General features: G+C 36.9%; 1 protein-coding gene across 1 annotated transcript in view; it reads right to left on the bottom strand.

Moving 5' to 3' along the window:
* Nucleotides 1–2,435: 2,435 nt before the first annotated feature.
* Nucleotides 2,436–15,965, bottom strand: part of FAM98A (family with sequence similarity 98 member A) — a 22,394-nt gene continuing 8,864 nt past the window's right edge. Inside the window, exons 4-8 of the mRNA XM_007938786.2 lie at nucleotides 13,188–13,372; nucleotides 12,184–12,264; nucleotides 11,317–11,433; nucleotides 3,198–3,365; nucleotides 2,436–3,110 (exon numbers count right to left, since the gene is read on the bottom strand). Coding sequence (XP_007936977.1) covers nucleotides 2,436–3,110; nucleotides 3,198–3,365; nucleotides 11,317–11,433; nucleotides 12,184–12,264; nucleotides 13,188–13,372 — 1,226 coding nt within the window. The remainder of the gene's footprint in view (nucleotides 3,111–3,197; nucleotides 3,366–11,316; nucleotides 11,434–12,183; nucleotides 12,265–13,187; nucleotides 13,373–15,965) is intronic.

The following is a 15,965-nucleotide window of genomic DNA, read 5'->3' as shown; positions in this document are numbered from 1 at the left end:
TTCAGTCGCCTCATACGCATGAGTGCTGGACAATGAAAATGGAAGACTGAAGAAGAGTTGATACTTTTGAGTTGTGGTATTGGCGAAGAATGCTGAAAGTACCATGGACTGCTAAAAGAACTAACAAATCTGTCCTGGAAGAAGTGTAGCTGGAATAGTCCTTGGAAGCGAGATTGACCAGACTTTGTCTCACCTACATTGGTCATATTGTAAGAAGGGACCATTCCCTGGAGAAGGATATCATGCTTGGCAAAGTGGAGGAGCAATGAGAAAGAGGAAGACCCTCAACAAGATGGATTGGCACAGTGGCTGCAATGGACTTGGATATAGCAAAGATCATGGGGCTGGCACAGGACCGGCAGTGTTTCGTTCTGCTGTACATGAGGTCGCTGTGAGCTGGAGACGACTCAACAGCACCTAACAACAACAACAACATTTGAAAAAGCAATCTATAACCATAAAAATAAGTCAAAATTATATCTGTCAAAAAAAAAAAAAAAGGAAATGTGCTATCAGGTACACCATGGAGTGTAGGGCTGTAAAACAGATTAAAGCAAACGCCAAGGAAATGTAAATACGGTCTAAGCATGAAGTCTTGACAATTTTATTTCTAATAGAAAACTTCTATACATATTAAATATACTTATTTAAAAGCATAAAGAAACCAACACTTAAATCTTTCAAGACAACTTAAAACTTTAGTGATAAATAACATTTCAAATTTGAACATTTTAGACTAGTAAATGCTAACTGAAAAACTGAATAGGTAAAATTAACAAAAGGACCAAGGAAGATTTTCAAAAATAGTTTTACCTATTAGAAGAATGTGCTTATCTCAACACCAAACAGAGAATTTTTAATGGTAACATACACACAAAAAAACTCCCCAAAGCCCACTTCTGTAGAAAAAGAAAAATGATACTTCCTTTTTACAAGCCCATATTTATATTTTCAATTTCTAGGTGCCTAAAAAAAAAAATGTCCTCCATTCTTAGAATGGAAAAAAACAGCATTCCAAGAGCAGGGCTTAAATTGACCTTTGCCTGGTATGTGCAGCAACAGTGACACCCAGTGGCCAGAAGTGAGTATTGAAGTTTTCTTACCTTTAATGCTATATACAGGAAAAGGTGAATTTAGAAACAGTCATTTTTCAATTTACTTAAGGTTTTGAGGTAGGGGGTTACCTTTTGCTACAAATTACATGTTAAGGAAATACTTAAGAATCTTCGGGGAACAAAGGCCTTAGCTCATAAGCTTGAAGCAAGTGTCAGAATAATTCAGTTAAAACAAGTAGCTAAAATAAAACTCAAACCAAAGGGAGAACATACAGATACTTTATTGCTCACCTTTCACACAAAGCACACCTCCAGCCATTTCTTTCACAGCTTGACAATGCGTACGTATACAAAAACCCAGCCAGAAGCGTCATGAAGATTTCAGTAAAGTAGAGTGTAAAACATCAACTCAGCCAGGCTTTTGTTTTCTGCAGCAATAATAAAGGGCCTCCTGCACTAAGCAAAAATCTGTCTTCTTACTTGGTAGTGCATTTCTTCCATTACCAAAAAAGTCTCCTACCCAAAGCAAACTAAGTTGTATTTGCTGAGCCAGTGGTATTAACTCGTGCACAAAATAAAATTCAGTTTGCTGTTTCTTCTAGCAGATTTCAAGTAAAAACAAGGTTGAAGGAGGAACTTGTTTTGGATGGATGCAGGTCAGTTTGAATTACTATACTTAACTAGATGCCTACATGGACTATAGGTTCACAATGTAGTTTGCCTGTATGGTCTTTACGGATTTTGGCCGTGTTCAAGGTTTTCAGAATTGAGCATATGGTACAGTATTCCATCAACAGGATAAGGCTACTGAATGTGCTATCTGCACAAGAGCTCATTTAATAGGAACGGACCTAAAAATTCTCTCATGAAGCAAATGTGGCAGAACCTCTGAATGAAAAAGCCGCCAGGGGCAGAACTGTGCTTGGAAAACAGGTACCAGAATACTTTAAACAAAACACATATAAATGGACTCTTAATATGAGGAAGGCTTCCTAGTTGTACATCTTAAAAAAAAAATCCAGGAGAATCCTCATTTTCAAAACTGGATATTGAAAACTACTTACTCAAGTAATTTCTTTAAAAAAGTATGCATTTTCTGACTGGGATCTTGATCTACTGGTCAAAAATTATAGGCAACTTTTATTACCTTTTTAAAAAATACTTCATAAAAAGGAGAGATGTTGTGTTTCTCAAACAGCATTATGTAAGTCCTTTAAAAAAAATCAATAGAACCAAATGATGGCCCACAAATGCTGATGCCAAGCAGGAATCTGCCTGCCACCTGTGGTCTCACATTAATTCAAAATAGATTCTGGATTCAGGGTTCTGAAACTAAGTTTCTATTACTTGAGCTCTAGCAAAATGTAAGGTTCTGTAGCCTCAACTAGTATAATGTCTTCCCTGTCCAAATCCAGAGTGATTATACTGGTAACCTCCGTGCTGGAAGTGCTGTTCAAATTGACCTCCCTGGTGATAATTCTGGCTCCCTCTTCCTCCCCATCCTCCTCCCTGGCCTCCACGACCACCCCTGCCTCCGCGACCACCTCTCCCTCCACGACCACTGCCTCGATCACCATGATGCCCACCATCTTGGTATCTATTGTCTTGCTGGTATCCACCACCCTGGTATCCACTCCCTTGGTATCCACTCCCTGTATATGAAGATGTTTGGAAGCCACTGTAACTACTGCCTTGATAGCCACCACTGTGGCCACCATGATAGCCACCAGGTTGGAAACCTGATTCTCGATAACCACCATCTTGGTAGCCACCTCCTCCTCCACTCCCTCCATCTGTCCAGCCTCCTTGATGCTTATTTCCTCTTCCTCCCCCTCGACCACTGTGGTCATAGCTACCACGTCCGCCTCTCCCTCCTCCTTGTTCATGACTGCCTCGTCCTCCATACGAGGAATGTTCATAACCACCTCTCCCTCCTCGGCCTCCGGCTTGCTGCTGGGGGGCATCTTGCCTTTTCTGCCATGGTGGCATCTCTGGGGGTGGAGGTTCAATTTCATTGGGTCTACCACCTCTGTCAGGCACCCTGCCCATCAACACCTATGGGTAAGAAAGATATTTTAAACTGTTTTATTTTATAAACAGAAAGAAATATATTTGAAACAAAATTAAAGGTACTCTAATCACCTTATTGATAGCACAGGCAGTCTTTTCTCTGATAGAGCCACTGCTTGTCCTTAAAATCTTTGACAAGTCTTGTCTTGCAGCCAAAAGATGGGCAACAGAAATAGTACTTTTAGGAGATAAAACTGAGCGTTTCGGCTGGTAAACTTTTGCTAGTTTTTCTGTCTGACTCTGTTGAAAGAGAAGTGTTCAAAGACAAATGTCAGTTTTCAAAATGACATAAACACTCACATTAAATAAGTTAAAGGTATACAAAATTCCTGATAATATTTGTCTGATAGTGATAATATTTACTAGATTCCAGATGGGAGGAAAAAGTTATATATATTCACCAATGTTCCTACCTAGTGAAGAACTATCTTACAGTACAGTTGCCAGACCTAATGATATATAGTAAGCAATGATAGAGGGGGAGGGGAAGGGAGTAAAAGTTAGGAGTGGGGGTGAATGGAAGGCATGGGCGGGTTTCCCATCAAGACTGTGAGGCAAAAATATTGAAAAGGTTCCTCTTGCCACTGACTGCAGGTCAAATTGCTGATTTTATGTATTTAAATATAAGAATATAAACTCATTTCAATAATTTTATTTTTTAGTTTTCTCATCTTTGATTTCTATGAGATAACAAAATGTTCGCTGTGACTAATATGGACTAATTATGTTAATACAGATATATCTGGTAAATGTACTTGCCTTATTGAGTATTTCTATTATAAAGAATAATTAAAAAGGATCTACTTTAACCATACAGTACAAGCACAACTTAATGAATATTAATACTAGACAGACAGAGAAATTAGGAAACCAGGATAAGTCACTCAACTTCTGTTCCTCAGTTTCTTGACCTGGATAATGAGAGATACACAACAGCAGTTCACTTACAAGGTTGTTATGAGAAGATCATATAGGACAATTAGATAAAACACTCAGTGTAATACCTGGCCATTGGAAGCAGTCAATAAATGTTAAGAGTTATGCAGCAACTTAATAAAAGTATGCTTGATTACAAAATCTTCCAGATCTGTAACTGGAGCTGGTGAACAGTCAGTATGACAGAATATCTGAAATTCAGAGTAAGGAAATCTGGAATGTGGGATTATTAATGATACAGATTTCTTTAAAATATAGTTTATTGAATTCAGGAACATAAAAGTCAACTGTAAAAATTATTATTGGGGAAGGAGGCAGGCTAAATAGGGTCTCATTTTCAATGTGCAAAAGACACTTTCAGCACTCAAGACATTCAATCCTAACCACATCAAAATACCTTACTGGGTTTTCTTGGTTACTTTCATGAAGGTCTGGGTAGGCTCATTCTAGCAAATCGGCTGCAATGGTGAAGGCAAACTTCTTGCAATTTAAGGCTAACCTATTATATTTCATTTTACTTTAATTATGTAACAAGCAATATGATGTATTTGGTTTAATAAAGTTCGGTTTAATAATTAACTCAAATTTAAACGCATAGATAGTATCTGCATAATTACAAAAGGTTAGTAGCTACATTAAAAAAATTCATTTATATGTATTTGAAAAACAAGACCCCAAAAAACAGATGAACAAAAGGTGACAAGAGAGTGTACACACAAAAGAAAATAAAGTACAAATATATTTTTTAAATTCCACATCGGAAACTAAAAAAAAAAAAAGCAACCTAAATTTGGAAGATGACAATCTCCTACTTACTAAATTTTGGAACCAACATCTACAACTAAAATCAGCAGCAATAAATTTGTTAGCTATACACAGGTACTCAGATATTGATGGTGGAAATCACAGGTTGATATAACTCATCTATACAGTGTATCTTAAGAAGCACAAAGGCACAGAAATGTTAAAACTATTGACTTTGTAATCTTTTATACGAAAGGATAAAAGTGACCATAGAAGAGTAAAAGTGATGTGCTCATTGTTTAAGTGAAAGAAAAATCTGGATAAAGGTCTAACAGCAGGGAAAACGTCCTGTAATAAATTACGTTGTTACTGTTGTTTTTAGGTGTTGTTGAGTTGGCCCTAGCTCATACTGACCCTATGCACAACAGAACGATACACTGCCCGGTCCTGCACCAGCCTCACAAGGCTTGTTATACCTGAGCCCATTGTTGCTACCACTATGTCAATCCATCTCCTTGAGGGCCTTCCCCTATTTCACTGACCCTCCACTTTACTAAGCATATCCTTCTCTAGGGAATGGTTCCTCTGAGAACATGACCAAAGTAACTGAGACAGTCTGGCCATTCTCGCTTTTAAGGAACATCTGGCTGTACTTCTTCCAGGACAGATTTGTTCATTCTTCTAGCAGTCCATGGTTCTTTTCAGTACTCTTCACCAACACAACTCAGAAGCATCAACTCTTCTTCAGTTTTCCTTATTCACTGTCTAGCTTTCACATGCACACAAGGCTACTAAAAATGCCATCGTTTGGGTTAGGCGCACCTTAGTCTTCAAAGAGACATCTTTCCTCTTCAGCACTTTAAAAAGGTCTTTTGCAGATTTGCCCAGTGCAATACGAGGTCTGATTTCCTGACTGCTGCTTCCATCAGTGTTGATTGTGAAACCTCTGACAACTTCAATCTTTTCTCCATTTATCATGAGGCTACCTACTGGTATAGTTGTGAGGATTTTTGTTTTCTTTATGATGAGGTGTTAATCCATACTGCAGACTGTAGTCTTTAATAATCTTCATCAACAAGTGCTTCATATTATCTTCACCTTCAGCAAGCAGGATTGTGTTGTCTGCAAATCGCAGGTTGTTAATGAGTCTTCCTCCAATTCTGATGTTATGTTCTTCTTCATATAGTCCAGCTTCTCAGATTATCTGCTCAGCATACAGATTGAATACGTAGGATGAAGGGATACAACTCTGACAAACTGGTTTCCTCATTTAAAACCATGCAGTATCCCCTTGTTCTGTTCAAACAACAGCCCCTGGTCTATGTCATGAGCACAATTCAGTGTTCTGGAATTGCCATTCTTCTCAATGTTACGCATAATTTATAATGATCCACACAGTCAAATGCTTTTCCATAGTCAATAAAACACAAGCAAACATCTTTCTGGTATTCTTTGCTTTAAGCCAAGATCCATCTGACATCAGCAATAATATCCCTTGTTTCATGTCCTCTTCTCAACACAGCTTACATTTCTGGAAGTTCTTTGTCAATATACTGCTGCAACCCTTTTTTTTTTTTTTTCTAATTAGGATTTGGGTGAAGATTTACAGAGTAAATTCACTTTTCATACAGCAGTTCACATATACTTTGTCTCATGTCATTGACCAAAATTTACAATGCAGCAGCTCCCCTCCCACTTCCTCCCCATAGTTACCTCCTCCCAGTGTCCATCCCTTCATACTCTTCGAGAGGCCCATTGTCTGCCAACCCTGTATATGATCTTGGATACACTCTCCATTTAGACATACATAATTGTTTAGCTTGTTCACCCATCTATCCGTCCCTATACCCATGTTTGCTTTCATTGACAACTCAGTATTGTATTTACAAAGGGGTTCATATTTGTTGTTTGTACTGCCCATGTAACTCTCTCTGTCTTTCTCATCCTCAATGCTGCCATATTGGTCACTCACATTTGGTACATTGCCCTTCTCTTCACCCAAATCAATATTTATCTCTATCTATCTAACAGCATTCCCTCCCCTTCCCTCCCACCCCGGTAACCAACAAAGAAAATGTCCTCCAATATATAAACCTTTCCTTAACTTTCACAGTAACGGACTAATACAATATTTGTCCTTTTGTGACTGACTTATTTCGCTCAGCATAATGTCCTCCAAGTTCATCCACATTATGCGGTGTTTTGCAGATTCTACGTTATTCTTTAGCGTTGCATAGTATTCCATTGTGTGAATGTACCAAAGTTTGGTTATCCATTCCTCAGTTGTTGGACATCTAGGTTGTTTCCAAGTTTTAGCTATTGTAAATAGTGCTGCGATGAACATCGGCGTGCATATATCTGTTCTTGTTATGGCTCTCACTTCTTAAGGGTATATACCTAGTAATGGGATGGCTGGGTCAAATGCTATTTCTAGTTCCAACTTTTGAAGGATCACCATACTGCTTTCCACAATGGTTGTACCATTTTACAGTCCCACCAGCAGTGTATGAGAGTTCCAATCTCTCCACAACCTCGCCAGCATTTGTTATTTTCTGTCTTGTTGAACTTTGATACTAATGCTGGAGCAAGATGGTACCTCATTGTTGTTTTGATTTGCATCTCTCTAATAGCTAATGATCGTGAGCATTTCTTCATATGTTTGTTGGCCGCTTGAATATCCTCCTTGGTGAAGTGTCTATTCATGTCTTCTGCCCATTTTTTAATTGGATTGTTTGTCTTTTTGTTATTGAGGTGTTGGAGTGTTCTATAAATTCTAGAGATAAGTCCCTTGTCAGATATGTTATTACCAAATATTTTTTCCCAATCTGTAGGTTCTCTTTTGACTCTTTTGGAGAAGTCTTTGGAAGCACATAAACATTTAATTTTTAGAAGGTCCCAATCATCTGGCTTCTCTTCTGCTGTTGGTGCATTTTGAATTATGCTTGGTAGTCTATTTATACCAAATATTAGGGCCCTTAAGTTTGAGCCTAAATTTTCCTTGAGAAACTGCATAGTTCTAGGTTTCACAGTTAAGTCTTTGATCCATCTGGAGTTTGTTTTTGTGTGTGGTGTGAGGTACAGATCTTGTTTCATTTTTCTGCAAATGGATCTCCAGTTTTGCCAGCACCATTTATTAAACAAACATTCTCTTTCCCACTTAATGGATTTGGGGCCTTTGTCAAAGATCAGCTGACTATAGGTCGATGGATCTATACCTGGGTTCTCAATTCTATTCCATTGGTCTATGTATCTGTCATTGAACCAATACCAGGCAGTTTTGACTACTGTGGCTGTATAGTAGGTTTTGAGATCCGGCAATGTGAGACCTCCTAGTTTGTTTCTCTTCTTCAGTAGTGCTTTGCTTATCCGAGGTCTCTTTCCTTTCCATATAAAGTTAGTGATCATTTTTTCCATATCCCTAAAGAATGTTGATGGGATCTGGATTGGGATTGCTGCAACCATTTTTGAATTATCTTCAGCAAAATTTTACCTGTGTGTCATATTAGTGATATTGTTCGATAATTTCCATATTCTTCTGGATCACCTTTCTTTGGAATGGGTATAAATATGGATCTCTTCCAGTCAGTTAGCCAGGTAGCTGTCTTCCAAATATCTTTGCATAGATGAGTTAGTGCCTCCAGTGCAGCATGCATTTGTTGAAACATCTCAATGGGTATTCCACCAATTCCTGGAACCTTGTTTTTCGCTAATTCCTTCAGTGCAGCTTAGATTTCTTCACTCAATACCATTGGTTCTTGATCACGTACAACCTCCTGAAACAGATGAATATTGACCAATTCTTTTTGGTACAGTGACTCTGTGTATTCCTCCCATCTTCTTTTCATGCTTCCTGAATCATTCAATATTTTGCCCATAGAATCTTTCAATATTACAACTCTAGGCTTGAATATTTTCTTCAGTTCCTTCAGCTTGAGAAATGCTGAGTGTGTTCTTCCCTTTTGGTTTTCTAACTCCAGTTCTTTGCATGTTTCATTATAATAATATACTTGTCTTCTCGAGCTGCTCTTTGAAATCTTCTGTTTAGCTCTTTTATCTTGTCATTTCTTCCACTTGCTTAGCTACCCTCCATTCAAGAGCAAGTTTCAGAGTCTCCTCTGACATCCATTTTGGTCTTTTCTTCCTTTCCTGTCTTTTTAATGACCTTTTGCTTTCTTCATGAAGGATGATGTTCTTGATGTCAAACCACAATTTGTGTTTTTGGTCATTGGTGTTCAATGCATGAAATCTGTTCTTCTGATGGTCTCTAAATTCAGGTGGGATATAATCAAGGTCATATTTTGGCTCTCATGGACTTGTTTTAATTGTCTTCAGCATCAACTTGAACTTGCATATGAGCAATTGATGATATATCCCACAGTCAGCTCCTGGTCTTGTTTTGGCTGAAGATGATTGAGTTTTTCCCACACTTCATTCCACAGATGTAGTCAATCTGATTCCTATGTATTCCCTCCAGTGAGGTCTGTATGTATAGCCTTCATTTATGTTGTTGAAACAATCCCTGGCATCATTTCTATCACTATGTATCAATAAATTATGGTATAGTCATTAAATAACAACAACAAAAAAAAATATGACTATGAAGAAACATGGAAGATATTTAAATTGTTATGTGAAAAAATACAATGAAAAGTTATGTTTTGTATACTTGCCCATATAGATAAAACAAGGAAAATAATACTAGCTATTGAGTTTAAGTTGATAATCAATGATTATCAGTGACTTTTTATTTTTCAAATTTTTCTTTAATCAAAGAATAAAAGGACTGGCATCACATAGCTTGTCTGGGTATGTTTTCTGAATATGTCTTATATTTCTTTTTTTGTAGGTATTTTACTACATAGAAGTGTTCAATCAGTGCTTGCTGAATGGAAACAAAATAACTTTGAAAATGGTTTGATATCTATTACAAATACAACTGACTGAAAGGAAATTGCAAAGTGAGATTTAAGTACTTAATTTTCATTACATAAAAGATCACTTGGTGCATACTGAAGTAATCTATAGTATCTTTCCCTTATAATCCTCAATCTATTTATATATTTCACAAGATCACCATACATTTCAGTTTAAATGGATGTTAAATATCACTTAGGCTAACCAGATCATACAAAAGATGTTAAAAATGAGAGAATAAACAGAAGCTCAGACATAGTGGACCCTCAGTTGTTTAGTCCCTCAGTTGTTTACTGGCAGTGGCAAGACCAGAATTTTAATCTGTTAACTCCTCGTTCAGTGCATTTCTATCCATGACTGCATGTTTTTCTAACTGAGAGGTGTTGGTTATTGTTTTTGAAGGCTATCTATCATGCTGAGTGAACTAAGTCTTTTAAATTAAAGATAACTCAAGAAAGGATTAGCATTTCCTAAATTACAGTCACAAAAGACATCATACTACTAATTAGCTGTAATATCTTAGGCAAAGGCTCCATTTATCTGGGTCTGCATTTTCTTACATGCAAAATAAGTAGGGTTAAGACTTATCTCTAAGATGTCCTTATAGTACTAACATATTTTAACTATAAATATCTATCCTAACAATTTAACAGCCAAAAATAATTGAGGAAAGGGTTAAAGACTTTAGGTGAAATTAAGAGTATAGAAATATAATTGAAGAACTAAATGGGAACTATATTTTCTGAATCAATTAACTAGAAGTCAGAGGAAAATCTATTTTCAAAATGCATGAATTATTCAGGGTATAACCAATATTAAGCATATCTGAACCAACCTGAACAAAAATTCAGGCAATAGATAAAAGTAATCACGTGTGTCAATTAATTCCCAGTTATTATACAAAACAACAAAACAAAACAAATCAGTTGCCATGGAGTCTATTCCAACTCATGGGGACCCCATGTGTAGTAAGTAGGCATTTAATAAGAATTTGTTGGATGACCAAGACCTTTACCTGGATTAACTCATCTAAGTTAAAATAAAACTTGTATCTCACCAATTTCTCCAATTCTCTCTAACTAGATATTTCATCACACTAAATCCAGTATTTCTAACTTCTTTAACAAATTAAATTGTTATGTACTGCTGGGTTTCTGAGGTGGTATCACTATGGAAGTAGATTGACCAACCTTCCTTGCCGAGGAGTGGCTGGTAGGTTTGAACCACCAACCTTCTGGTTAGCAGTCAAATGCCTTAGGCACTACGCTAACAGAATAATAAACAAATAATTTGAAAACAGAAGCTATTATTTTAGTAACTTTCATATACTAATTTTCTTTTTCTCTCACAAATGGGGGCATTTCTTACTTGATTATAAAATTCAGTTTTTCTTGAAAAATATCAATAAAATGAAAAATAAATGATATTATTGCTGAATAGTTGAAAAAATTACTATCCAGCAACTCACTAAAGAAAATTTTGCTGTGTGTCTTTCTGTGTATTTTTCTTTTAGTTTCCAGTATACCTAAACTGTGCTAGGAATGCCTAGGAATTATGGCTATAAATAGCCTGTACTTATAAATTATTTAATGTGTACCTTGGCTCTATCAGACCAGCCAAAGGACTGCACAGTGACATCCAAACGTTTTATTAGCAGCTTTCTCCGAACTTCATATTCATTGGCTATGGCTTGGTTAATTGCTTCAATCTTTTCCTGAAACAAAACAGACCAGCTAGAATTTAAATCTGTTTGATCTTTTGTACAAAAGGCAGAAAATGTATCCGTTTTATTTATACCTCAATTCCCATCACTTGATACATGTAATTCCGTCCACGTAATAAATTAATATTTAATGAGATGATAGGCAAAATAATGTTAAGTCTCGAAGCATAAAAAAGAACACATAAAGTACACGTAATTGTTATTTACCTTTCCTGTAATTCACTGTACTCAACCTAATGCAGTTTTTAGCTTACAGACAATTAGAAACATGTGTATACTAATCTTTAACTTATGTTTAATTAGTTGTGTGAGATATTTACAAATTATGAATTAGGTGCATCTAATCTTACAAAAATAAAATTATTCTAGATAAATCTTGAGATTGGCAGAAATGACACTTATTTTAAGAATATCCACCTAGAAAACTGTAAGTAAAACTAAATATAACTTCAGCAGAATAAATTGTAAATGTTAACATGTTGTTATTGTTACGTGCCGTCGAGTCGGACCCGACTCAGAGCGAACCCTCCTTGGGTTTCTGAGGTGGTATCACTACGGAAGTAGATTGTTCCATCTTCCTTCCGAGGAGTGGCTGGTGGGTTTGAACTGCCAGCCTTCTGGTTAGCAGTCAAGTGCCTCAGGCACTACGCTACCAGAGCTCCTAAATGTTAACATACAAATTATGAAATAAATATATGATTCTTTACAAATTTTACTGGAAGTGGATTGATTACTACTTACCCAGTGGGCTGGTCCCATTGGCTTCCTCAATAAAGGCTTTCCCACATGATTAGGTGGAACTTTTGCTAATGTCTCTTTTAACTGATATAAAAACATAAAATATATAAATAACAAATCTAAATGTAAAACATTCACTTCCTCTTCCCAATTCCTATCATATGTTGCCATTAAAAGAAGATTCCGACAATAGTAAAAGTAGAGGACATTTTGAAATGCAGAAAACCTATATGAAAAAGGCACACTAACATGTCCCACTCCACATGGCCCCACAGAAGTATGATTTCTTCATGACATCTAAAAGAGTGCTTAAAAATAGCAGCCACTCAATAAGTACTTCTTGAATGGATGAAAGAACACACACAGAAAACTTGGACTCACTGTTGTGCCCCTATAGTGGTCAGCCAAATTTCTGCTTCATGGGGCTGATCTACCCCACAATGCAAAGTACCAATTCTTAGAGTCCAGCAGATAAGCACATAAAGAATACCTCTGCTACAGAAAATACTATTCTCTTCTACCCATTCATTATTTTATTTGAAATTACTTGTTCCTAATCAGTTATATAAAAGATCTTAACTGTTGATAATGCAAAGTATAAAAATAATTCTGATATACTTTCATATAGTAGATTATGTCAGTATTCAATAAATCTAAGTTTCCAAGTGAAACTAATAAAGATCTGAACTGACTGGATTAAAAACCAACAAAGAAAAAATCATTAATGTTCTTTTCTGTCCAGTCAGTGGGGAGGAGACTGGTAACATTTTTCAAAGAAAAATAAAACAGGTTAACATGTTAATAAAAAAACAAAAACAAAACTAACAACCCTAAAATATTTTTTTATCTTAAAATATTAGGATTTAAAACCCAAACTCATTTAGTAACACTTATTTAATAATATGCACATTAGGTTCCCACTAAGAAAAACTAACAGAATTGTTTAATTTCAAACAAATCTAGGACTATGCCTTTAATACACTAGAATCTTGTACTAAAGGTCTTACTTTTTTTTCAATCCCGCTGAAGAATTGGAACATAGTTATATTGGCTGGAGGTTTAGACATTCCTAGAGCAATACATATGCCTTTCAACTCTTGAAAGACCTCACTACCGCCTCCTTCTTGAGCTTTTTTTTGAGGAGCATTCACATAGAGCATTCTGGCAGCTTCTAGTTCTGAGATGAGGTATGCTGAAGTAAACAAAATAAGATTTCAAAATGAGACGCAGCTATAATTAATTAAGTCTTGGGTCACAACTCTACAGATCTAATGTTACATAATTTTTAAAGTTGCAAGACTGGATAAAAACAAGAAAAGCAAACCATTGTTACCTGCAAATACTATAACACATCAACTAGTTCTGTAATTGAGGTATTCAACCAAGACATAATCTTTAAAGCCTGACTTAAAAATAAGCAATTCTTCTATGAAACCAAAGGCTCACAATAGATCACACCGAGAAGTTTAGATTTTTGAATTATACTAGTAAGAAAACTCCAGAACAGGTTTTGGCATCTGTTAATGTATTTGCAAAAGGTGGCAGGTGGCCAATTTTCAGTGACAGTTCAAAAGGCTACTTGTTTTTACTTCTTACCACCTGTGAGTACCAGTGATGCAAACACTCTACTCTTTCCTCTCAATACTCAGGTTGCTTACCTAGAACTAGTCCGAACAATTCTAATTAAAGTTTTAACTTATATAAGACACATAAAGAGAAGCGTGAAGAAGGTACTAAACTCCCAAAAGTTCCTTTCCATAATCTCAAGTATCCTAACATATTACCTTCTGTCTGCACTAACAAACTCTCTTCCGTCTATATTCTTCTCAGAACTGCTTCCTCCTTGCCTCTCCCCCTGCCCTAAGAAAACCTTCTCTTTCAAATCACTTCTTGGTAGAGTCTCCTTTATATCATTATCACTCCCCTGGGTGTTGATTTCAGCCAGGTCTGAGGGCTGAAGTATGCTTCAAGTAATTCAGTTTAAGGATTAAATATTCAATAATCTTCCTTTAATTTTCCCAAGACATTTAAATTTTGTAAGATTATTAATAATCATTTGGTTCTCAGAATTTCAGATTCTATGACAAAGTAAGATGCTTCAGATGATATAAAAAGACAGTTTTCTAAAAAAGAAGTGTTCTAGGCCCTTAAATTTGGTTGGAAGTATAAAAGTATAATCAGCTCGATATCTCTTTTCTACAACAAAGGTGGAATGCTGGAAAGTGCAGGGGTCACAAATTTTGGCCTGCTCTAGAACAATACAGTTAAATTTCTAAAAGGATCATTCTAAATAGGTTTGTTAAAATCTTAACCTGTTCAATACAGCAAACTGTATTGAGTTAAAGGAACATGTAGGCATCAGAATAGTAAAACCTCACTGGTTATGAAAACAGTCTTGTTTTATTTCTACTGTACTTTTCACAAATAGTGTGCCTATGTAAATAACGTCCACACACATATAAGGGGTGGAAATGACACAATTATGTAAATAAGTTCTGACACAGAACACCTATGCATACAACACACATCTTCTGATACTTCCAGAAGTGACATTCAGCCTCATTTACTCTCATTCAATAGCCCAAAAATGTTACTTTTGATCATATTCGTATAATACAGATGTAAGCCTAGGTCAATAAGCCATAGATAAAGTTTGGTAGTATCCTGGTAATCAGAAAATAAAAAACTGAAACTGTGTTTACTCTGGGACAGTTTGCAGCCAGGCCTGAGAGAGGCGGAGTTCCTTACAGCTGATCTGCACCTAGATACATCATGCTGGGTAGAGGGTTGGCTGGATGCTTGCATGTGTGGGGCTGTTACAGCCTAAGTACAGGTCCTACAGTGAGCAGGGTCCATTGCCTGTGTGTACCCAGGTCCTGTGATGTCAGCTCCATGTGATGCTGGGTGGCAAGATGGTGCAAGGAACGTACCTTCCCAGTCCTGTGGGACCCCCAGGTAGTCACTCAGACCCAGGTAGTCACTCAGACTCATGTCATCTGAGCAAGGGATGTGCGACCTCTCTGCACCCGCAGCTATCATGCCTGCCCAATGGCATCTACACAGGTGGGAGATTTAAATGGCTTGAACTTGGTGGCTGGTCAGCCGGATGGCAGGGCAGAATGTATGTGGTTGCTTTGCACCAGCCTAACCCACTGGAGTGGCTTCTCTGGCCCAGGATGCATAGACCTGTGAAACTCCTGAGCTGAGGGGGTTGGCCGCTCAGGTGAGAACTGTTTAAAGGACAGAAAAAGTGGTTTCTTCTTGCATTGGAGAAAGTGGTTTGCAGAGCAGAGAAGGAGAGGGGCTGCTTTAGAAACTGAGGGTAGGCTGGTGAGCATCTGCTTCTGGGAACCAACCTCCATGTCAACAGGACTCAAGATGAAGACTTAACACGAAATCTTCTGGGCAGGGAAAAAAAAAAAAAAACCAGGAATTGACAGAATACCCATTGAGATGTTTCAATAAACTGATGCTGCACTGGAGGGCTCACTCATTTATGCCCAAGAAATTTGGAAGACAGCTATCTGGTCAACTGACTGGAAGAGACCCATATTTGTTCCCATCCCAAAGAAAGGTGATCCCACAGAATGTGGAAATTGTAAAACAATATCATTAATATCACACACAAGTAAAATCCTGCTGAAGATAATGCAAAAGAGTTGCAGCAGTATGTTCACAGAGAACTTCCAGAAATGCAAGCTGGATTCAGAAGAGGATGTGGAATGAGGGATATCATTGCTGATGTCAGATAGATCTTGGCTGAAAGCAAAGAATACCAGAAAGAT

The sequence above is a fragment of the Orycteropus afer genome, unplaced genomic scaffold (assembly GCF_000298275.1).
Source record: "Orycteropus afer afer isolate SDZICR_OR568_19922 unplaced genomic scaffold, OryAfe1.0 scaffold00054, whole genome shotgun sequence".
Classification (NCBI taxonomy): domain Eukaryota; kingdom Metazoa; phylum Chordata; class Mammalia; order Tubulidentata; family Orycteropodidae; genus Orycteropus; species Orycteropus afer.
The sequence above is the reverse complement of the archived record's forward strand: the minus strand, read 5'-3'. Positions and strand labels throughout refer to the sequence as shown.